Source organism: Ceratotherium simum, chromosome 9 (assembly GCF_057802395.1).
Source record: "Ceratotherium simum simum isolate JZ-2026a chromosome 9, ASM5780239v1, whole genome shotgun sequence".
Lineage (NCBI taxonomy): Eukaryota > Metazoa > Chordata > Mammalia > Perissodactyla > Rhinocerotidae > Ceratotherium > Ceratotherium simum.
This window is the reverse complement of record NC_141908.1, coordinates 56,560,157-56,584,714: the sequence shown is the minus strand read 5'-3', so window position 1 is coordinate 56,584,714 and position 24,558 is coordinate 56,560,157. Positions and strand designations below refer to the sequence as shown.

At 40.7% G+C, this 24,558-nt stretch overlaps 1 protein-coding gene across 1 annotated transcript in view; it reads left to right on the top strand.

Moving 5' to 3' along the window:
- The window catches only part of PDE11A (phosphodiesterase 11A), a 255,806-nt gene that overhangs the window by 188,469 nt on the left and 42,779 nt on the right, over positions 1 to 24,558 (top strand). The window contains exons 13-15 of the mRNA XM_004426667.3: positions 1,317 to 1,417; positions 16,109 to 16,186; positions 21,690 to 21,753. Coding sequence (XP_004426724.2) covers positions 1,317 to 1,417; positions 16,109 to 16,186; positions 21,690 to 21,753 — 243 coding nt within the window. The remainder of the gene's footprint in view (positions 1 to 1,316; positions 1,418 to 16,108; positions 16,187 to 21,689; positions 21,754 to 24,558) is intronic.

Genomic DNA, 24,558 nt, shown 5'->3' with positions numbered 1-24,558 from the left:
AAATTATTATTAATATTGGACCTGGTCCCAGGTGGAACCAATATACTCCAGTCTTTAAGGAGTGGCGGGTTCACCCAGTGAGATAAATTAACTCAGGGGAGCAGATTATCATCTGGTGCCTGGTAGGCGGTAATTTACTAATTGATATTCTGGTTCCCTGAAAGAATTAATTTACCTCTCATTGGAGAATACTTTATTCTCAGGCAGTCATTCCGCTCCCTTCCTTCTGCAGCATCTTCTGGCTCTCAACAGCAGGTTTAGAACTGGTCCAGTTCCTGGGCCACGTGTTTATGAGTTCATATTTCATGCTAAGAAAACCTGATCAATGAAAAGTCCTGACTTTCAAATCAAATTAAGTGAATTGTTGGTCACTTTACAGAAGGATTTTTCACTTCACTAAAAACATTGTGGAGCTGCCTTGTGTAGCTAAGATAAATTCTGATGAAAAGAAGTGTCCTTTTCAAAGGTATGAAGATAATGGGTGTATTTACAAGTTTTCCTGGGTAAAAGTCATGTTTAGAGTCCCACAAATTAGGTCAAGAACAATATCTTATACATTCTAGCTACTCAGTAATTATGTACTGAATTTGACCTACCACACACTTCATCAAGATGTATCTTCACAGTTGAACACAAGGTTTCTCAACTTCAGCAGTACTGACATGTGGGGCAAGGTAAATCTTTGTTGTGGGGGCTGTCCTGTGCATTGTAGGAGGTTTAACAGCATCCCTGGCCTCTAACCACTAGCTGCCAGTAGCACCCCACCACCACCACCAGTGTGACAATCAAAAATGTCTCCAAACATTGCCAGAAGTCCCCGTTGCCAATCGCCCCCTGTTGAGAACCACTGGTCTAATGTTTTTTCTCCTCCTTGAAGTCATTTGTTGCCATACTAAATACTCCCAAAATGCCAACTTAAGTCTCTACTAGTGAAACTAATATTTATTTTAGGGTCAGAAAGATTCCCAAATGTTTTGTCAACTTCTACACTCAGTAATTTCACAGGAAATGTGCAGTCAAATGGAGTTGTTGGCATAAACATATCCATAGTAAGACAAGTTCAAACATTTTTTAGAGTTTTCTCTTTAAGACTAGACATAATAAAGTGTCCTTTGGTAGTTCTCCTCAGAAATGATTGCATTTTCTAGCTTTGCTATGTTTGCCAGGGAATTTGTTTGTATTTTCACAAAATTTCATTAAGCTTTTAAAAAGATGTTTTTATCACGTTCCCATACTTTTTTTTAAATATAGGAAAAACATGTAATCAACCTCTGATTTAATGTTGTCTTTTGTGACTTTTTACTTTCTCATTACAGGGTCACAACATCTTTGCTAATTTGTCCTCCAAGGAATATAGTGACCTTATGCAGCTTTTGAAGCAGTCAATATTGGCTACAGACCTCACGCTGTACTTTGAGTAAGTATTGGCATTTGATCTATTTGACAAATGGGTATCTAAAGTTTCTTCCTGTAATTAATTTTCAGGTCCATATTGGGGTTGCTTGTTATTCTAGGACTGATATCAATGTGTAAACGAGCTAAACTTTTTGTTGTTGCTTTTCCCTCATCTAAATGAACTTCATTAAGGCGGTATCTACAAGGCAAGAGAATCAGGACTACAGTAATGAGATTTATATCTTCTGTTTTATGAGCCTTGTTTGGGACTCTTGATTCTGAAACTAAGTGATGGCCGTTTTTATTTTAGAGAATGGCTAAGATAGCTATTTTAGACTATTAGTTCTGGTCAGATCTATAATAGCATTGATGATGCTGATGAAAAAGATTTGTTGCTGAAAGGTTGACTAAAAGTCCAAGCCTTCATTCCTTGCCTCCTCTCTCTCTCTCTCTTTCTCAGAAGAGCTGTTCCCCATTTTTTCCAAAGGTCAGGCCTCCATCTGAGGTGGAAATGCCATGCCTCTCATTTCCTCTGAGACCTGCTCCATCAAATACCACCTCTTTTGGAGCCCAGAAATCTCTTCCTTCACAGATGCACAGAGTTTTGTCTTATCTTAAAGACCAAACAACTTCCCTTCCTTAAAAAATTCTTTCACTTGACCCCATGGAGATCTTCAATTGCTTTTCAATTTACCTTTCTTTTACAGCCTACCTTTTAGAATAAATGGAGCACATTAGTACCTCTATTTTCTTAACACTCATTTAGATTTTGAAGAGCAGCATCCGCTTTCGCTTCCTACCAAAATTGTACTTTCAGAGGTCACCAGAGACTTTCTTGTCCCCAGATTCAATGACCTTTACTCATTTCTGATATTTTCTAGCTTCTTTAAGACATCTGAAGGTTTATTGACTTCTCATTTTCAATTTCTACTCTCTTTTCTTCCCCAACATCAGCTGCCTTTCTCTCTCCTTTTCTGGATCCTTTGTAGGTTTCTTTTCTCCTTGCTCCTATATATTAGTTCTTGAACCCATGTTCTTCTTTCTCTACTCTACTTAAATTCACTCCCTTGGCCCCACCTCTATATAAACTCTATATACGTATATAAAAGACTCTGAAATTCTTCACTCTAACCCTCCCTTGCATTCTAGACATATATCTCCAACTTCCATCTCAAAAGTGGCTTCGTTGCTTTCAAAGCAACTGCTAAACTTGGTTTGAGTTTCAAGGCCCTCCATAATCTGCCCCCAATCTTTTTTCATTCTTATCTTTCACTTCTCTCCTACATGATCCGTTTACTCCAACCAGACTGGTCTCCATGATACCTTTTGAAAACACCTCATGCAGTGTCCCTTATGCCCTAATCGTATCATTGTTTCTACCTGCAATCCTGTCCCTCCACTTCCCCATTTGGCTGAACTATCCTTTAAGGTCCATCTCTTCCACCACCCTTTCTAGGAAGCCTGTGTCACTCCCTTTGAAATCTTACTGCACTGTAGCATTGTGTCAGTTAGAATTAGATTCAGTTGTAAGGGACGGAAAACCCCAAGTAACAGTGGCTTACTTCTCTGTCACATAAAATAAGTCTGGAAATAAACAATCTGGAATTGTAGAGTAGCTATATTAAGTCATCTGGGACTCAGGCTTCTTCCATCTTTCTGTGCTGCCACCTTCAACACATGGTTTCCTTCTTAGTCCGAGATAGTTGCTCAAGCTCCAGCCATAATGCCACATTCCAGCTAGCAGAAAGAAGGAAGGGACAAAGAAGAAAGGAGCCAAAAGGTGATGCAAGCTATCTTTTAAGGGAGTTTTCTAGAAGTTCCACATAACACTTTCATTTCTATTTCATTGGTCAGAATTTAGTCACTCAGCCATACCTAGGTTGAAGGAAGGTTAGGAAAGGAAGTCTTTATTCTGGGTAGCCACATGCTCCACTAAAAACTAGGGTTCTATTACCGAGAAAGAAAGGGAGGAGGGATATTGGAGTAGACAGCTGACAATCTATGCTATAGGACAACTGACAATCTATGCTATAGGTATTTACTGTTGGATTCTGCTGAATGGGTTATTACATGGCATAGTGGAAGGAATAAAAGCTTTGGAGGTATATTAGTCTGGATTTAAATCTCATTCTGGCATTCTAGTTTAACCTGGGGGATTGAGCCCAATTGTCTATGTCTTCTCTCTCCTGAAATTCCACTGAAATGACACCAAATAAATTTAAAAGAAGAAGAAAGGCATAAATCTGCAAGGAGAAAGAGAGAGGGTACACAACTGATAAGAGATGTCAATACATTTGTGGAAAATGGAAGGCTGACCAACAAATGATAACTGATCTAGCTGAGTGGAAGTGGAAAGTAGGACCTACAGAGGAGGAGAACTCTGAGAAGCAAGTCAGTGTGCCCTGTAGAACCTTGTTTGGGGCTTAGAGACAAAAAACGCCATGAAAAGTGGATGTGACACTCAAAGCTTAAGACAAAGAGATTGCTAGAAAGTTAGTTTACAGAACACTCAGAGCCCATGAAGTCCTCTGCCAACATAGCCAGTTAACTCCCTTTCCTCTACCTCTGGAGACAGCCAAAGGTTTATTCTCTGAAGAAATGAAAGAAAGAGCTCTGGACTGAGGAAAAGCACAAGGTGGGAATCAGATGCAGGGCTCAGAACAGAGGATAAAATGAAATGGAACAAGTCTCTGGATTGAAAACTCATAGCCCATACCCCAGTCACCCAGAAGCTAGGAGTCTATAAGCCACACACCCAGGGTTGTCAGATTCAGCAAACAGAAATACAAGAAGCCCAGTTAACTTTGAATTTCAGATAAACAATGAATAATTTTTAGTACAAACATGTCCCATGCAATGTGTGTATGGGATGCGCACACACAACTCCCGCTCAGCCCTTTAATGCCTTACTCTTACACACACACAGATACCAAGGATCGGAGAACATTTGATGGAAGCCTCTCATATGAAACACAGAGGCCAAAACAAGCAGGAAAAGAAGGAAATTTGGAGAAAACAGGGAGAGGAAGAAAACAAAAACTAAAAACTATTGTTAATATCCTTAAAAAGCTAAGATATTGCGTCCATGAAACAAGAACAGGATGCTTTAAAAAATAATAGGAGCAACCATAGAAGAAGAAAGAGCTCTTGGAAATTAAAAACATGATAGACAAAATAAAAAATAAAATGAAAGCATTGGGAAATACAGTCAAAGGACAAAAAGACAGCAATATAGAAAACATTGCTGTATTTTATTATATGATTTTTAGTACTGTGTGATTTGTTAACTATGTGCATATATTACCTTGATAAACATAAATTTAATTAATTTTTAAAATATATTTAAAAAATAAAAATCCCAGCTCTGCCACTATTTAGCTGCATGTCATCAGACAAATTATTTACCTCTCAGAGCCTCTTTTCTTCATGTGTAAAATGGAGATAACAGTACCTATGTTATCTGTCTTATAAATGTCTTATATCTCGTAAATGTCTTATACGTCTTATAAATGGTGGCATCTACAACCTCATTGCTTTTATAGCCTATATTTTGCACTTTTTGTGGCCCTGATGTTTGACTTAACTATCAGGATCTTACATCTTTTTCTGAATTGATGCTCCTTAATTTGTGATTTATGGAAGCCTATATCCCTTTAATGTTTTTATTTTCTGTCTCCGACACTTGCGGGATTTTGTGTTATTTTTCTCAAAGTAGAAGCATTTTCCCAAGCCAAGTTTCCAAGTAACTTCTAAGAGGGAAAAAAATCTCAACAGTTTGAGTCCATTTATCAAGACCTGTTAGGGATGTGACGAATCACTGAGTGAAGGCTGGAATGCAGTCAAGGAAGTTGGTTGCAACTCGTTTTCTCATTACTCTGTTCTTATCTTACTGCTGCAGCCCCTGCTAATGTTTGCTGACTCAAAAAGAAGCTGGCTTATTCTCTTTTTGTCAGCGTTATTGTTTTTTGAGGTTCTGAATAGCTGCTCATTCTCTAATCTAGACCTTCAGGAGGCTGATTCACTAGCTTGTCTAAAGTTGCATTAAAGTGTTGCCTTATTTTTAGCCAAAACAATCCCCAGGGTTAATGAAGGGAACAGCAGCTACTACAAACTGTCACCCAGATGCTTTTATTTCACAAATATGCAATTGTGAGACTGGAAGTGATGTTAGAAATGATGTAATCCAATTCATCTCCCTCATTTTGTAGATCAGGTACTGAGCTCGAAAAGGTTAAATAGTATCGCTTGGGTCACATAACTAATTAGTGGCTAAACTGGAACCCACACCTCCTCCTTTGGGGCTTTTTCCACAATCACTGTCTTCCTTCTCTAATGGAAGAATCAGGAAATAGTTGTAATGGGGATACATTACATGGCAATATTGACTTTCCCAGTTGTATGTTAATCAGTTTAATATGAAAACCAGTGTGGCTTCCCTGTGCATTCTCCCAAAGCAGAGCTGGAGACAAGGGCCTGCATGCAGGTAGTTTAGTTTTGGAAGTGACATCAGGAATAGGAGTGGGAGACTGGGACAGTGAAACGGGAAGTCGGGAAGCTATTGTAAAGACACAGTCCCTTGTTGGTCACCGCTGTGGTCATCTGGGCTTGATCCTACAGGGACTGTCTGAAATGTCTCATATGCTGCACCTCAAAATTACCACCAGCTTCCATCCTCCATCAGCCAAGGTTGTCCCACGGGAGTTAACTCCCATGCACTTCCAGGACAGGCATGCCTGAGGGCTGGGGATTCCCACAGCCGTCCCCATCCCAGACATGGAGTTAGAGCAGCGCCGGAGCAGGAAGCAAGTGAGGCACAGGGCCACCTAGGCAGGAGCTGCGGCACTTGTTGAAGCAGCAGTGGCTGGAGAACAGTGGGCTAAGAGGATGTGAGGTGGCCTCGTACACCTACTTTCTAGAAGTCTGGATTATCGTTGGTTCTTCTGCTCTGACTACTCAGATCAAAAGTCGTGATACAGTTGAGGTCAACCGAAAGGGAAGCTCTCTGCTTTCCTCCCCTGGGAAAGAGAAGGCACTCTGGAAACAGGCAGGGTGGGCAGAGAGAAGGTCCAGGCCTTTTGGAGAGGAGGTTATGACTCATTCCTCGGGGCAGGATCTCCTGCCATGCGCCAAAAGAGGAAATGTAAGATTCCTGGGAATGTGGAACGCCTTTAAAACCAACCATAAAAACTTGTAACTTTAGTTTCCAACGGCTTTGGGTGTCCTCAGGATTCTATGCTACAAATGACAGATGAAAGCAGAATTCACAAGTTTAAAAAACAAAAACAAAACAAAACAAAACAAAAAAACCTCAGTGAGAATTTCTAGGCTTCACAACCCAAATCATTCTTCAGTCTGATTTTCCAACTCATTGAAAACATTTTCCAATTTCTGCTGAGTGATTTTGTGCAATTGATATCTGTGCCTATTTCGGAGTCCCTACAGTGAACAAGGCCTTGATAATTAAATATCGTCTCAGGCAGGACTTAGACATACCCTGTCGGTACCGGCCATGTGACTTTGAGAGAGTCACTCAATCTCTCTTTGCCTTGGTTTCCTTGTCAGCGACATGGGGACAGGCTCATCACCCATACCACTCCCCTAGGGTCCTTGTGGTGGTCAAAGGAGAGTACCTATTTGAAAGATAATTTGGTGATTTAAATAATTAAGATTTAAATAACCTAAATAATTTAAATTTGATAACTTATCATTTAAAGTATCTTATAAAGAAAAGAGTCATTCAGCCAGAAAACTTAACAAAATTTATACCATAAAAGATGATGCTTGTTAGGGTAAGCAGAGAGATCCAAAATTATAAACGTTAAAACTTCAAATGGTACACATGCGCTGTACTATTTGTCTGCATGGAAGTCAACAAAGATGACCTATGCAACTTCCACAATTATTAATAAAAACAACAACTAATATTTCATAAGTGCTGGAGATTTATATACATATCATCCCATTTAATACTTATCTAGGTCCTCTTAGCATAGGTACTATTATTGACCCCATAATACACACAAGGAAACTGAGGTTTGGAGAGATTCAGTAAATTGCTCACAATATTAGATGATAAAGCTGAGATTCGAACCAAGAAATTGGACTCCAAAATGTTTTTGCCATTCTCTCTGCAGTTATATAACTGTTAGTTTAAGAGGACTGACAGGGAAACTGAGGCCAATCCTGGGACTACTTGGGCACTAGGGGCAGCAGTGACTTGAGTATGCCCATGCCTGAGGCCAGTTCCAAACGCTCAGTAGCAATTCAACTAACTGCAGACTGCACCACCAGGGAGGGGGTGGGTGTGGAGGCTTCAGGTTAGAGTTGCTCAGGAGCCTGTCTGGTGGGGCCAAGACTGCAATTAGAGGCTCATTGCTTGCAGTTGAGCTACGCTGGGGCATCAGAAGTTGGCAATTCTTTAGCTTTAATACAGTCATGGAGGGTGTTGCTATCAAGTGGCAATAACTGTTTAGCATCCATCCCCAACAGGTTGTGATTACATAACACTATATCTCTCATCTACCGGGTGCCTACTCCACGCCCAGCACTGTTCTGGGCTTTACAGTATCTCCCTGTATCACCACTAGAATGGGAGCCCCATGAATGCAGACATCTCACTCTTAGACCCCCAAAACCAGACACACTGCCTGACATAATGAGTTCTCAAAATAGTCGCTCTTTGATATTGAATTCTCATATCAACCTGCAAGGTAGATATTGTTATGGCATCTTCTAGATAAGGATACCTGGGCTTAGAGAGAGTAGGTAATTTGCCCAAAGTCATCAAGTTGTCTGTGCTCACGTCTCCATGCCCCACTGCCGTAGGCCACTATTTAAACTGAGAATTATCCAATAATTCTGATTTTATAAATCCATTTGGATGCTCAACACTTTTCCAGTTGGCTTTCTAAATTAATCAGAATAATCTTCAAATTGAAAAATTTCCATTTCCCTTTGTGCTCTACAAACATTCATCAGCAATTATGGCAAGCCCCCAATCTAATGGTTTCTTTGTCTTCATCTTTCCAAAGGGATGCAATAAGTAGCATTTCACAAAAGCATCTGATGATGACAGCAAAATGTACTAAATTATCCGAGATTGTTAGGAGTTACGGTTTGACTATCCTTTTAAAAATTAGGTTAATATCAGAACAATTTATTTTAAAAAATAGAATAGGAACTCAACAAATGTTTCTACTGCTATGTAGACAGGAATGTTCATTCATTCATCATTCAGCAAATGTTTATTAAAAGAGCACTATATTCAATGTTTTCAACTTTTACAGTTGCCTGCACTCAACTAGCCACCATATTATATATAAACACATATAAATTAATGCACAGTAAGGTTATTATAGGGCTTAACCCATTGCTCTTTCCAAACATTCTTCTATTTTAACAGAGCCTAATGAATTAACCCATTGAAATTATTCTAACGTTAGAATAACAGGCCCTGTGGTAGGTTGATGGAAGAAATATTTTGGTTCTTCTTGACACATTTCAAAGCACTTTTACACATATTCCTCCCCATATCCCATCCACATGATATTTCAACTGAGTAAAACATGAGAAATTCATCCACGGGCACTTATTGATGCCTTCTTGATGCCAGGGTCTGTGCTAGTTGCTGGGGATGCACAGGCAGATAAGACGTAGTTCTTACCTTCAGGGACTCAGCGCCCAGTGGGGAAGAGAGAACAACAGTAATACCACAGCGTGAGGAGTGCTACAGCCAAAGTCAATGCAGGGCAACCGGGCACGTGCCGTCTAGCAATGCCTTAACCCACTTCTTGTCCTGGTGATTATGGTTTGACTGAACTGATGGCTAGGGCCTTGTGTTGTCTAATCTCCTACCATTTTCAACATTCAGAGTCATTCTAGTCTTTCTGTTTCCTTCATCTTGCCAATTTTATTCGTACTGCCAACAACAGCACAGCATCAAACAGGTAATTTCATTCAGGCTTTTAGGTGGCTCTTGTGTTATCAGTGCTAGTCCAAAGCAGGGAGACAATTCACTTTCAAAATTAAATATATGACTTTTTTCCTTTAGTCATAATTACTGGAGTTAACATCTGCATATTAATTTTCTGTTCCTCTCTGGTGCTTTTACATCCAAAGTCCTGAAATCTCTCCAGAATCTGCATTTAGCAATCAACTGCAGATGTCTGATCTGCCTATTGAATGAGCTGTAAGAACTCTGAAAGAGTTCTGAAAGAACTCTGAAAAGTTCTCTTTTCAGAGAACTGAAAAGTTCTCTCTTTTCAGTGAGAACTCACTGAAAGAACGAATATCCTCCTCCCCTGCACCCACCCCACCCATCTGCACATCCCCACTCCCACCACCCCTGCCCGATAATTCTGGAGTTGAAATTGCAGGAGAGTCACAATGATGATTTGCCACCTTGGCAGTAAAACCTTCCTAACATTCATGGACTTTGGGTAGATTCAGAACAGTTACATAAATAGATAGATAAAGAATATGTGTACATATATAAATTTACAAAAAAACAAACTATTCCTGATTAAAATATACACAGGAATGGTAATTTCTCACTTTACAAATAAAAGGTGACTTGCAGATAAATTACAAACAAGAAAGATTTTCAATGTAGTGATGGGTGACTGGTAACCAATCTTTAGAATTATTTTTGAGGATAATTTTAGCAGTTCTATTCAAATGATGCTTTTTTAAAAACTGCTATTTTTCTAAGTGGAACATATGTCAGGAGAGCAGGATAAAAGCCTAATAAAAACATATCTGATTATAAATGAGATTTTCCAGTAAGTTGCTTTTCACTAGTGGAGGTATTTGCCAATGTCCTTGAAAACCAAGGTTCCCAATGACCTGCTTGAGAAGTTAATGATATAGTTCCTCCTGACAAAGGAGTCTGGATCCAGGGACTATTGTACAATTTTGTGGATTTTCAAATGTTCGTTTTAGCAGTCCTGTGTTTTCAAAAGTGCTCCTATTTCTAATAGTTTCACATATGCTCATGCTGTTGACTTTATAATCTATATACACATACACATATAGATGCTAAAAGGAGCAGCTGTGTGGGCAAATTCGTTTCTCAAAAGCACAGCAAGTTTCACATTGTTGCTTTGTAATGATTATCGCTAGGGAGGAGGCCAGAAATACACTACTGGGAGCCGTGAACCACCAACCTGACCTGGGCCATTGGCAGCTCATCTTTGGAGCATCCTCTTGTTGATGAGGGAAAGACCTTTGACTGGTGCCTGCCTTAGTGCTCGGTACTTGGTACTTGGCACTTCCTTGGAACAACAGCCTGCAATGCCATTACATCTTGTGAGGGTTGTCGGCCACTGCTGTCCATATTCTCACAACATGCCAGGCTATCTGTCCTCCAAGGTTCACGCTATACAAAGTTTACAAAGATGATCTCAGAGGCCAGAACTGGGAGGCTGGGGCCCTGGAATCGACCCAGATCTGCCCTTAACTGCCCTGGGACCCTGGGCAAATCACTCCAACTTCCTTCACCTTGAATTCCTCACCCATAAAATGAGAGAGTTCCAGCCGATGTTTCTCAAAGGTACCATATACCTCTAACAGTCTAAAATGAAAACTCAAGTTAAACATAGGAAAGAAATCACTCTATGACCCAGCAATTTTACATATACATAAGTATATGTGTGTATATTATATAGAGAGAGATAGGCAGACAGACAGAGACAGATAGATGGAGAAGCAGAGAAGAAACTCACAAATTCACAAGGAGATGCATACAAGGATGTTCATAGCAGCATTGTTTGTATAGAAAAAATAAACTGGAAATAATCTAAATTTTCATCATCAGGAAATAGGTAAATAAACAGTGGTATAATGATCCATGGAATAGCACACAACAGTGAAAAGGAATGGCCTAGAACTATACATAACAACATGGATGAATCTCACACTGAGCAAGAAAAGCCCGTTGCCAAAGAATACATACACTATGATGATACCATTTATAAAGTTTTAAAATATACCATTTATGAAGTTTTAAAATCTGCAGAGCAATACTCTGCATAATTTACCTAGTAAAATTACAACAATATGTGTGAAGATGATTTATACAAAATCTAGAAAATGGCCATCTCGTGGTGGGAGGGAGAGAGGCAGAAGCAACAGTACAGACAGAGATGCACACAGGCCTCAACAGGACGGGTACAGGTTTATTGCCAGGCTGGCTGGTAGACAGATAGATAGATTCTCTATGTCCATTGTGTAATTTTTACACCTTTTTAAATATATTAAGTATGTGTAATAAATTCATTATGTGATCTTTGCATATCATCACTTCAAAATCCTTTTTGCAGCCTTATGAAAGTGATTAACTCCATCTCGTGATCGTCAAGATGATTAATTTTCAGGAACTTTAAAAAATTTTTAAATGCACTTTGGTTTAAACTGTAAAGCATCTATTTGGTTACTTATGTGAGCAAATATATTACCAGATGTATGAGATACCTGGTTCCACCAGAGCCTAGACTTTTCTCACGTTTATGTTGACAAAACTGTGGTGTTCAGTAGGTCTCCTATGACCTTCTGAGGTCGTAGTCAACCTTGGGATGCCAGAACAAATAGAACCTATCAAGAAATAGCCATACTTTTGTCAGTGGAGGAAAAATACACTTAGTATACCATATTTTTCTGTGCCCTATGAAGAGATTCCTCCTGCCCCTCCTCTATCCCCCATCCCCTGGGGATAGTGGATAGTCCCTGTTGTCCTGATGCAGTGGAATCCAGCTTTGTTATAGTGTGATGTGAAGCCTATGACCCATTTTGGGTTCAGTTGATTTGAGACTTTCACACCAGCAACTCTAGCTATTAAAATGTCCATCATTAGGGAATTTACTTGTATGGTGCTGTTCGATTGTCTTGTCATAGATTTGCATTTTTCTTTTTAATTTCTTTTCTGCATTGAGTTAGCCACCTGGGTAATATGCCTCCACTTTGCATCAGAGAGGTTATGTCTCGTATATTGAACGTACTCTCAGCAGATGGAACAATAGTGGAGGGCGGGTCAGACATTGGATGGAAATGGTCTTCTTCAATTTCCCACAACTTGTTATGTTTTCCACTCGGTTCAAGTTAGAATCTAGTCTTCAAGAATCTGACAGGGCTTTTCTTGGATAGATTTTATGTTGTTTTCTTATCTCAGTCTCTCCAAATGGCAATTGTGAAGACCCAAGAACAATCAGAATCTAGGTGAAACCAGTGGCTGGAGAGTTATTTTTAAAAATGAATATGGTTCCAAGATAATCATTTACATTCATTGATCAACTCAACAAATACTTATTGAGCTCCTACTACATGTCAGGCACTGTTGTGGGCACTGGGGATCCAGGAGTGAAGAAAAATGGGCCAGGCCCTTGTCCTCACGGAGCGTGCATTCTAGTGATTTCTTAGACTAACCCATAGGATTGAAATGACACCCAGGTGCATATGATGACAGGGATGATGACTGACAAGCTTTTACAGAAAGCCTTCCACAATCTTCCACGACCCTCCAAGCTAAGCTGAGTGCCTTCCTCTGTGCTCCCAGGACACCCTGGGCATACCTTAGCTGCTTGGGGCAGCTGTTATTCTAACAGGTTGCATTTGTATCCTGGCTCTGCCACTCACCAGCTGTGAAAGCTTGAGCCAGTTAACTCAACCCTTCTGAGCTTAATAACAGCTTAACAGCTAATCCTTACTGAGCACTTCCTGTGTGCCAGCACTCTGCTAAGTGTCTTACATAAATCATTTTATTTAATCCTCCCACCAACCCTACAAGATAGATCCCATTACTATTACTCTTTACAGATAAGAAAACTGAAGCCCAGCAAGGTAAAGTAACCTACCCAAGGTTGGCCATGTGGGTAGTAAGTGACAGAACCCAGGCAGTCTACTTGGGACATAGTAGGACCCAATAAATTTAGGCTCATCAGGGCAGGGACTGGGGGAGGCAAGTGAGGTGAGTCATGTGAGTGCAGCATCAGATCCTATCTTTATTTTAAATTTTGATATTTTGTTCATCATGGATGTTTTTTGTATTTATGTTGAATTTTTTAATATTGCATTAAAATACTATTTGTCTTGATTACTGAATTTTTGGGCACCCATTTAAATTTTGTGCCCAAGGTGAGTGCCTCCCTCCCTCACTCTAGTCCCAGGATCATTAGTATCACATTTGAAGGGGAATCACCTATTTATTTGTTGATTGCTTCTGCTAAATTCAGAGATGTTTCAAGACTGCACCCATGTCTTATGTCCTTAAAGCCCAGTAAGGAGTTGGCACAGAGTAGGTGTTCAATAAATATTTGTTGAACCAAACTATCTGCTCCACAATAATTCAAAGGAAGACTAATTTCCAGTCAGTGAGAAGAGCGAACTAGATGACCTCTTCAATCTCGTGTAGTACAATTAGTCCATTGTGTATTATTGTTGGCAGTAACACTATTAATATTGTTTACAGGGGCCAGCCCCATGGCTTAGCGGTTAAGTGCAGGCGCTCCGCTACTGGTGGCCCGGGTTCGGATTCCGGGCGCGCACAGACGCACCGCTTGTCGGGCCATGCTGAGGCCTCGTCCCACATAGAGCAACTAGCAGGATGTGCAACCACCACATACAACTATCTAATGGGGCTTTGGGGAGGGAAAAAAAAAAAGGAGGAGGATTGGCAATAGATGTTAGCTCAGGGACAGTCTTCCTCAGCAAAAAGAGGAGGATTGGCATGGATGTTAGCTCAGGGCTGATCTTCCTCACAAAAAATATATATATATATATATATTGTTTACATATTAACCACAGCTATCAGGTATTGAATACCTATAAGTGCCAAACACTTAACACATCTCATCTCAAATTCTCACCACACAGCTGGAAACTGAGGCTCAGCAATGTGGCATCGCTTGCCCAGGACCACACAGCTAGTAGGTGACAGCATCAAGCCCAGGTCAGTGTGAGTCCAGACCTGGGTTCTTTCCATTCCACCACCTCCCTTTCTATTTCGGTTCACAGTCAGTGGTGGTGATGTGAAAAAGGCAGGACCATGGTCATAAAGAAGGGAGAGGGCAAGTGAAGAAGATGGTAAAGTTATACAAAGAAAGACATGCACATACCTGCACACCCGAAGAGGAGGGGCATTGCTGGGCCCTTCCATGTAACTGTGCAACGCCATCTCTGCCGATTGCTACAAGGTCGTTGCGGAGATTATCCCATACTGTGGTGTGGCCTTGACCTGGATCCACTTGAAAGGATAGATCCAGAGCCTGGGTTTGTGTCTCGAGTAAGGAAGTGAGCCACATATTAGTCTTCCTGACCTGCTCTGTTTCTCGTAAATTGAGTAGTCAGTCTGACCAGGTGACAAGAAGTGCATACAGTTGGTCAGCTGGTGATGAGCACCCAGACCAAATACAGGGGACCAATTGGACTCAGCATCATGTCATTTGTCACCCAACTACAATGAGTCAGTACTACATGCCTAAGATCCTACTCTGATTTCTACCATACGTGACACGGTAATATTTTCCAAAGTGTATTCCTTAAAACATCATTACTGTGGAATTCTGTGGTTAAGTAAGGTTCAACAGGCTTTTCTATCTCAGTATTCCTCAGAGCCTTCAAAAGGCTAATGTGGGTGGTGAATCTCCCAGAGAAATATATTACAGGCAGCATTTCTCAAACCCACTTGACCAGGGAATCCCTTTGCATGGAGTACCTCCTCAGGCTAGCATTTTGTGGGATGCACTTCAGGAAACAGTGTGTCAAGATCCTTTCAATAGTCTCTCATTAGGAAGTGCCAAGAAGGCGAAACCTTGGGAAATGATTCTTAAAGACTCAAAATGATGATGCCTTCTTTTTTTTCTTTTTGACTATAAAAATGAAAAGTCATATAACTACATTAAAGAAAAGTTTTGAAAATAGGAATGAATCACCCTTATTTTCACAACTTTAGAATATTCCTTCCTTGTCTTTTCCATACCTGTACATCTCCAAATGTGTATCTGTACGTGCGTGTGTATCCAGCACTTAAAATGTGCAGACACTATGCTAAATGCTTTGTGTGTCATCTCATTTAATCCTCACAATAACTCTGTGAGTTAGCAAATATAATCCCATGTTAGAGATTAGGAAATTGAGGCTCAGAGGGTTTAGCTAACTTCCCAAAGTTGCTCAGCAAGCAGGTGACTGAGCCATGGTTTAAATACAGTTATTTCTGACTCTACAGCCTATGTGTTTAAGCACTGCAATGCTGAAATACTTATTTTCTAAACTAGAAAAAAGCATTTGTCCTGAATTTACTACCAGGGAGTTTATCTTATCTTGGGTCATCATACAGCTCAGTTCTACATTGAATGATAAAAGAACATTCCAGAATTGTTCCTGTTTTTTATTTATCCTTGCCTCCCTTCTCTAACTTTCAGTAAGTGTCACAAGGGCTTCACAGCAAGAAATCCAAAATGCAGGACCAGATTGTTCTCTGTTTTATGGCTCGATAATCTCCTTTGTTGTAAATACATTCAGAAATGATTGTGGCTTTTTCTTGAAGCCTCAACATTTTTAAAAAGTGATTTATTTTGATAGTGCTTTAGCCTCATGATTTCAAATATTAAGTTACTTGGTTCAGGTGGTCTTATATTTTCCCATAAATGTGTTTATGTCACCCCGCAGACTGAGAAATTTCATTCCAGATTTTTTTTTTCTTTCTTTATTTGATTTTGTGCAGGAGGAGAACTGAATTCTTTGAACTTGTCAGTAAAGGAGGATATGATTGGAACATCAAAAACCATCGTGATATATTTCGGTAAGAAAAAGCTCTTGTTTATAGTGTTTCTTCATTATTCGAAGATTTAGCCACACTTTTCTGACAGTGCTAAGAGCACACAAGTGATATTTGAAGTCACAAATCTTAGCTTACATTAAAAACATTCAGAGATTAGTTGAATACATAGAGAAAACATAGAGAATACATCATATTATATTATATATTAAACTATATTTTTGCCTTCTCTCCATAAATTTGCATTCAAAATTAGAAAATGATGTTCAAATTGGTTCAATTTCTGCAAGCCATGACTTCCTCTTTTTCCCCAAGAAGCAGAGGTCTAAGTTGTGGGGAGGAGGGATTTTTGAACCTCAGAAAACAGTTACACAGAACAAAGGAAAGTGGAGAGTTAACTTTTGTTTTCCTTTAAAGACGCTAGGCATAGTAGATAGAAAACCAGTCGGAACAGTTTCGGTGGTGGGAATAAGGAGTCTGTTCTTGACTTTTCACAGGACTTCTTCCCAGTTGTTTAGAAAAGACGGCGGCACACCATCATTTTTACATGGCACGTTTTAACCACCCGATTGCAGCCGCTCCAGCCGGTTAAGCACTGTTGCTCTTTCTTTCATCCTCTGTCCTTCCACTGCCCCCACCTCACCCATCCCCAGACTTTCTTCTGTCTTATCCCTGTTCTAAAGTGTCGAGTATTCCTAGGAAAGCCTGTGAGGCCAGGATTATGAGCTCACTGTGTCTGCTCCACAGCCAGGCAACCCTGGAATCATCCCGGCGGCATCCCTCCCACAGCCTCCACCCCGCCCCCATATCTGCTGCGTGAGACCTCAGCCACCGTGTTCAGAACACAGCGCTCCGCCTGCCCCTTCCCTCTGCAGCCGAGCTCTCTCCACACTTTCCTGCGGCTCTGTCACCAGAGGGCCCTCCGCTTCTCCCCTCTCCGCATTAATATTTCTCTGTGTTATCATTCCAGACCTTTCTCTTCTTCCTTTCCGGACGGGGAGGCGACCCCTCCGCTCTCCAGACCTAGCACCTTCGCTTGCGTCCTAATTCCACACCCTCCACCTCCCCACCCCCGCCCCTGACGTTGCGGTATCAATTATACTGCTTTGGCTTGCGTTTTCAAAATGTTTTTTTCCATCATGACCTTTCTAGGCCTACAGATAAGCTTCTATCTCTTCCGTCAAAAAAGTTACCTCTAAAATCAGCCTTTTTCTCAAAGTCCAATCAGTCTCTCCTTCTCTTCGATTCCACACTTCATTCCCACTCCTCCTAACTTCTTGCAAGGCAATTTCTTTCTTTTTAAATAATTTTTAATTCCACAAGTAATTATAGGAGTATATTTTTCTGTAACAAATGAAAACATTAAAGATAACCCCCCAAATCTCCTTTGAGCTTCACTATCAGTTCCCATACTGCCTCACAGCTCTCCTCTGTTACCGATGTGTTGTATCTTTCCAGACCATTTTCCAAGGCATTTATATACATGTATACCCTTAGGAAAAATACTGTTTAGTGTGTTGGTTGGTTTGTTTTTAACATAAATTATATATTTACATGTCAATCTGACTTGCTTGTTCACTCAACCGTATGCTTTGGAATTCTTTCCACGTCCATAACTCATCATCTTTTATTGTTGTATCGTACTCCAAAGAATGGATTTACCACAGAGTATTGAGCCTTTTCTCCATTGAGGAATATAGTCTGTGAACTGTGATTTCTGCTCTTTTTGAAATTCACCCGTCAACTCCCAAGGGTCACATCCTACGGCCTTTGTTCCCTTCAGCTTCCTCCCTCTCTTCACAGCCCCTAATTGCATTGGCCTTTCCTTTCTTAAAACTCCCTCCTGACTTGGACTCTGCAAAGCCATGCTCTTCTGGATTTTCTACTTTCTTCTGACTCTTCTTTCTAAATGTAACAATCCCCCAAGGACCTATTTTTGGTTTTCTTCTCTTGTTCCTCAGCCTCCTCATGGTTTCAACTATCATCTCTTCTCAAATGACTTCCACCCAGTTTCTTGGGCTTGGCCTCTCTTCTGAGCACAACTCCTAAAATGCCAGTGCTCATTCCACTTCTCCACCTGGGTGTTTTCCTGCAGAAGTTTTCAAACTTTTTGAGCAGGGAACCCCATATGTAAGAAAAAATCTTATTTGGAAACATAGCATGTACAAGAGAGGTGCTCCCCGGGCTCTCCACTCCCCCAGCTCTGCCCTCCCTCCCCCATTTCATCATTAGACTCTGACCATGTGCATGTGGGGTGGGGGGCGGGATGCTCTGGGAGACCACTGTCTTAGAGAATTTTAAAATAGTAATAAAACTAACTAAAAGTCAGTCTGCTTTTTGTCATCACCATGTGCCTGCAATCTAAACAATGTCAGTGATGACATACTCCTCCCCAAGAAAAATCTTTTATTGGTATAAGTTCTAAACAATTGCTGAGGTTACTGTTGAGTATCAAAGTAATTGATATGAAAGCTTCAAATTAGTATATTACTACTTATCCTTTAATTGTACACACATCGTACGTGTACGTTAATTCCAAGAACGCCGGGTTATACAGTCAGCCCCTGACCCAGGTGGACTCCATACACACTTTCGAGAGTAAGTTCCTATCAGGTCAGAACCTTCTGCACTCACACGGGCGGTAGTTTGTGTCTCCAACCCTGCGGAGCTTCGCACTCCTGCTTTTAAACAGTATATTCAGAATAAGCAATGACAGCACAGTGATGGTTAGGATGAAAACACAAACACGAGTTACTTCAATTCTGCTGTTTTATGTGACCATTTGGGGTTTTTATTTGTGTTTAAAATTTAAAACAGTGAAACAGAGTGCAGACTGTGGGGTGTAACATTTTTGTTCGTTAAGTGCAAATTTCAGTTCACACGTGAAATCTTTTACTGAATTTGAATATATCTTTAAAATTCGATTTTATTCTTTTTAAGTTGCTGATTGTTTTAAAACTAGAGAACAAATCAAGAAAGTAATGATTATTGCAAGATTATTATTGAAATAACGGCATGTAGACGAGAGGTATGGTAAAAATGATCTGCTGCGAGTATCGGATAGTCTAGGCACACCTCCACTCTTTACTCACCCCACTGAGCGCAGAAATAGTCAGGCTCTGCTCATCCCCGGCCATTGTTCGTTCAGTTGCGCTAAGCAGGTTGACACCATTTAACCATAAATTGGACTAGGATTATGCAGACCTCAAGACTAAAACAGGTAGCACAAACTCCCTCCCTGCTCTCTTACTCTAGAAAAGACCTTTCGCTTCTTGCAGAAGCTTGATCTGAAAAATAAGGTAAAACTGCTCATTGGCTTCCTTCAGTTCTTCCTTTGTAATCTCCCACCCGTATCCTCGCCTTTGCACTCTCCCTGCCCCTCTTTGTTTCGGGCCCTTATCAATTTATGCTTTCCCACTGGTCTCCCTGCTTCCGTTCTCTCATTCTTCAAACTACTTTCACACCCACCACCTAAAGTTCTCTCCTTGGAGGTCTAGCCGGGTCCCTCCTTAATCAGCTCTCCAGTGCCAGTTGGATAAAGGTTTCAGACACTCCGCTCATCCTCTCTCCCAGCCTTTTTCTGTCTTCCTTCTCTGTGTAGACTTGCTGCTCCACTGTGGAGTATTCATTGAAAGTAGGGACTCTTCTGTCAGACTTTATAGATTCCAGTCCTAGCTTTGATACTTCCAGCTGTGTAACCTCTGGCAAGTTACCTAACTTCTCTGATCAAGGAATGCAAAGCACTATTTGCTCTGTAAAATGGAGATAGTGTCCCCACCTCATATAGAGACTATGTAAATCACCCTATAGTGCCTGCTCAGTAAATTGTACCTGTTAGAATTATCATCATCTGGGCACCTAGCAGATACTCAATAAACTTGTTGATTGACTAATTAATGGCGATATGAATTTGAAAAGTAAACTTCAAATTATCAAGCAGAATCAGAAGCAAAGCAGGAACCTAAGTAATTAACCAAGTTATGGTATAAGTAGACAATGTCACAGAGATTGTGTACTGTCCAGGAGAGAGACTGCAAAGTCCTATGCATTACCCAGGATCTTGTCCCCCTCTGGTACCAGCAGAACCTAAAATGAGAAACATCAGAGTGTAGCAAGAGGGAGTCTGGTAGCTTTGTGATAAACCCAGAATCCTGAATCCTTACTGACTTCAGGAAGTTACTTAATCTCTCCATGTTTCCATTACCTCTCTGTGAAATAGGAATAACAGCACTACCTCCGAGGGTTCAAAGGATTCGTTTAGTCAGCAGTTAGTAGTTAGTTGGTAAAGTGCTTAGTACAGAGGCAGGCACACAGCGAGCACTACCGAGTGCTAGTTACAGAAGATCAAATATGAAGAATAGACTGAGGGTCTGTCTTCGAAGTGCTTAGCACAGGGGCGTTTGGGATTAGATGCTGCCCGGCTCCGAGAGGGCTGCTGACGCTGTGTGCCTGGTTCTGCTCTGAATGGCCTATTGTTATCTGCCACTCTGCCTTGTTCCCTGGAGGGGTTTCCTGGGGAATTTATACAAACCCTACTACCCTCTAGGCATGCTCTGCCATCTGGGAAGCAGACATGTTTCCACGGCATTCAAATCTGGCAGGGTATGAAATGTTAACACCTGACATCAGGACAGCCCTCCGACCTTTAACAAAACACCCCTTCTTCCAAAAGGAGCTAGCCAAGATGTGGTTTCCAGCTCAGATCCTTCTTTACTTTTCATCACGTACTGCTGGTTTTAGTATAAAGAAAGCAGATTTTGGACAAAGAGTGTGCCTTATTTTTCCCCCTCCCACCACATCAAATTATAAGCACCAGAGCTGTGTACGATTTTAATTGTTCGTATATCCACAGTTCAGGGTGAATTCCAGTTAAACCCAATAGAAATCTGCCCCTCAAAAATCTGATTCAAACCTTTCCTGTGCTTTCTTATGTGCTCAAATTAATGAAAGCTGTAGCTGAATACATTTCTTCTTCATAATGCTTGTAAAACATGGTTGTAGCCAGGTGGTAACCTGGAGTGAAACAGTGTGGCTCTCCCTGTGAATCTCAGCTCCACAGAGCAGATGAAAATGAAGGTGCTCCTCATGAGGCATGTACCTCGTCTCTTTGGTATGGATTTTCTTTCATTCCCATCAATCAGGGATGAGTTGGTAAATAGATTCATCAGCTATGTATATAGTATTATATACTGATTTTCTTGCTGATAGTTAAAAATAAAAAGCATTGTCCATTATTTTAAGCAAAGCTTGCTTAGCTCAGGTATCGAGAAAGCATTGGTTTGCTGTCTGAGATCTACTGCAGACGAAAGGGCCACCTGAGGGTGTGTGCGAGCTTTGTCTTCCTAAGCACTGTGGCCAGCAATGGAGATGCTAAACATGGGGACTATAAACAGTGCTTCCCTTGTTGAGGAAAAGAAGATGTGAGCTGGCCTAGGTCCCATTTTATTTATTTATGTATCTAGGACGGGTTTGTTTAGGAACACGACAAAAGATTATTCAGGCTGTTTTGTTTGGTTCTGTTTTTCAGATCAATGTTAATGACAGCCTGTGACCTTGGAGCCGTGACCAAACCGTGGGAGATCTCTAGACAGGCAAGTGGTGATTAATGGCAGGGCTCAGCAGAGAAGGGACTGGGGGGTGGGGGAGGGCAATATTCCCAGAGCCCAGACTACCAGGCACTGAAACCCTGGTCAATTTGCATCAGTATTAACGTGGTGTAAAAAATAGCAGAAGGCTTAGGCACGCTGTAGTTTATTGCACAGCCTTTCTTTATCGTGCTTCCACTGAGTAATAATATTTCTGACTCTGTAAGACTGTTTTAACTCACTAAGTCCAAATAACACTTTGACCATTTCTTAAGGCAAGAGTTTCAAATATAGTGTTTTTGAATAGGTAATCATGTTTTAGCACAAGGTACAATTTTTCACATCTGAAAAAGAAAAAAAAAAAAGGAAGTAAAAAAGGAAATTTTTCTTTTCTTTTTTTAAAGTCTGTTTAGAGATCAGAGGGCTCTTTGGCCAAAGTGTGCAGTATCTAATTTAACTTGTACCAAAAAAATCATGCCTTTACCACCTATCCAGTTTCACTGCCAAAAAAATGTTAGTTCTAGGACAAGAATAGTTTTTAATCCACTAACTGCCTAACTTAAGATCCTTGGTTACTTTGTTTAATAGTATTTGGTTAATAGCTAAGTTTTATGAGGCACCCACTGGATGGGCTGTGGGGTCTAAAATAATCACTTGGTATCTTAAGACTCGAGATTTTAGGGAAAATAAGACACATTCATATAATAATAAACAACTAATATTTATTGACTGAATAACTAATATTAAATGACTGCTTTATATGTATTATATTATTTAATCCTCAAAACCTCCTCTAGGTAGGTATAGTTAATATGGTAGACTGAATAATGGCAACCCAAAGATATCAGATCCTAATTCCTAGAACTGTAGATGTTATCTTAGGGGAAAAATATGATTTTTCACAATCACGCAGATGTGATTAAGTTAAGGGCCATTATTATCATCATCATTATCCTGGATTATCCAGGTGGGCCCTAAATTCAATCACAAGTGTCCTTATGAGAGAGGCACAGGGGATTACACATTCAGAAGAAGAGAAGGTGATGTGAAGACAAGGCAGAGATTGGAGTGATGCAACCACAAGCAAAGGAATGCTGGCAGCCACCAGAAACTGGAAGAGGCAAAGAACAGATTCTCCCCTAGAGCCTCCAGAGGGAGCAGGGTCCTGCCAACACCTTGATTTCTGTCCAATCAACTAACATTGAACTTCTGGCCTGCAGAACTATGAGAGAATAAATTCCTGTTGTTTCAAGCCACCAAGTTTTTGGTAATTTACAGCAGCCCTAAGAAACTAATACAGTGATTATTCCGTTTCACAAATGGGAAAAATGAGGCTTAGAAAGGATAAGTAGCCTGAGGTCATACAGCTAGTATGTGGTGGAGCTAGATATTCAAATCCTAGCAGATTAGGCTCCAAAGCCTTCGTTCTTAACAGTGTTTTATACTTTCTTGTAGAGGATGCATTAATCAGCATTTTTAAATGATGCAAGTATGTTGGCAGAATAGGCTATGTTATCACTAAACTCAGAATCTCGGTGGCTTAAACCAACAAATCGCTCGTGAACATGTGCATCCAGTGTTGGCTGGCATCTCTTTGTTCTCATTCTGGACTGGGGCTGAAGGAACAGCCACTATCTGGATTATTCCAGCAGAGGCCCTGGTGGGTCTTGCACAGGCAATCAAATGCCTCTCCAATTCATTGGCCAGAACTTGTCACAAGACCCCACCCAACCAGGAAGTACAATCCTTCCATGTGCCCAGAAAGAAGAAAGCCAGAAATAGTTGGTGAAAACACAACTACCACAGTTTGCCCTTTTAATCACCCAAAATGTGATTCACTCTCCTTCCTGCAGGCAAAATATACGCTATCCTCTCCCCAGGGGAGATAACCCAAATATCCCATCAGTCATGGTACCAAGCTCAAAGTCCAGCATCTCTGGGTGATATGTGCTAGTATCTACTTCAGGTCTGGAAGCAAATTAAAGACCTACACACACCTAAAATGCAGCATATAACACACACCCAAACCACAAAACACTCGTTATAACACTCCCATTCAGAAAAGAAAGAGATGGCTACATTTGACAATTAGGGATCCACAGCAATTCCAGAGTCCCACTGGGCATTTTCTGCGAGGGCACTCTACTATGTGGTGGGCCCTGGTTCTCTGGGAGATGCTTCCCAATTCATTATTTTCTGTGGCCTTTAGATCCACCCTGGGAAATTACTCCTTTTCCTTTGTTCTCCTTGGCTATATCTGAAAGCCAAGCAACTTTCTCAGGGTGCTTCCCACCTAAAGAAGGTTGAGGGCCCAAAGCTTGTTTTAAGTTTTAAGTAGTCACAGGCTTATGGTTTTTTTGGCACCAAAACACAAACGTTTAGTCAGCTTCTATGTCTTTGATTCCAGTCATTTCCATTTGCCAATAACAACATCCACGGTTATATTCTATACAAACTTCTTACATCTACTGTATTTCTTTGCTTCCTTATATACAACAACAAAGAAATATAGCACATATACATCTTTCTTTCTCATGACTTAATTCCTAGTACGTTGGGCCTAACAGGCGCCAGTGAGAGAACCGTGTAGTTAAATCATTTCTCTGGGCCATTTTGTCCAGTTGAAAGGTTATGCTGTGTACCATCTAATTCATTCAGAGTTTGTAACTATGGGTGTACTGGCTGTCCCTTCAATTTGATTCTTGTTACAAGGCTGAGTCTTGATCAGCCTTTGTCATTCAAAACATATCTCGATTTTTGTGTTTATAATCTGGGGTTAAGAAACAACTTCATCTTCTATCCCTTCAAGAC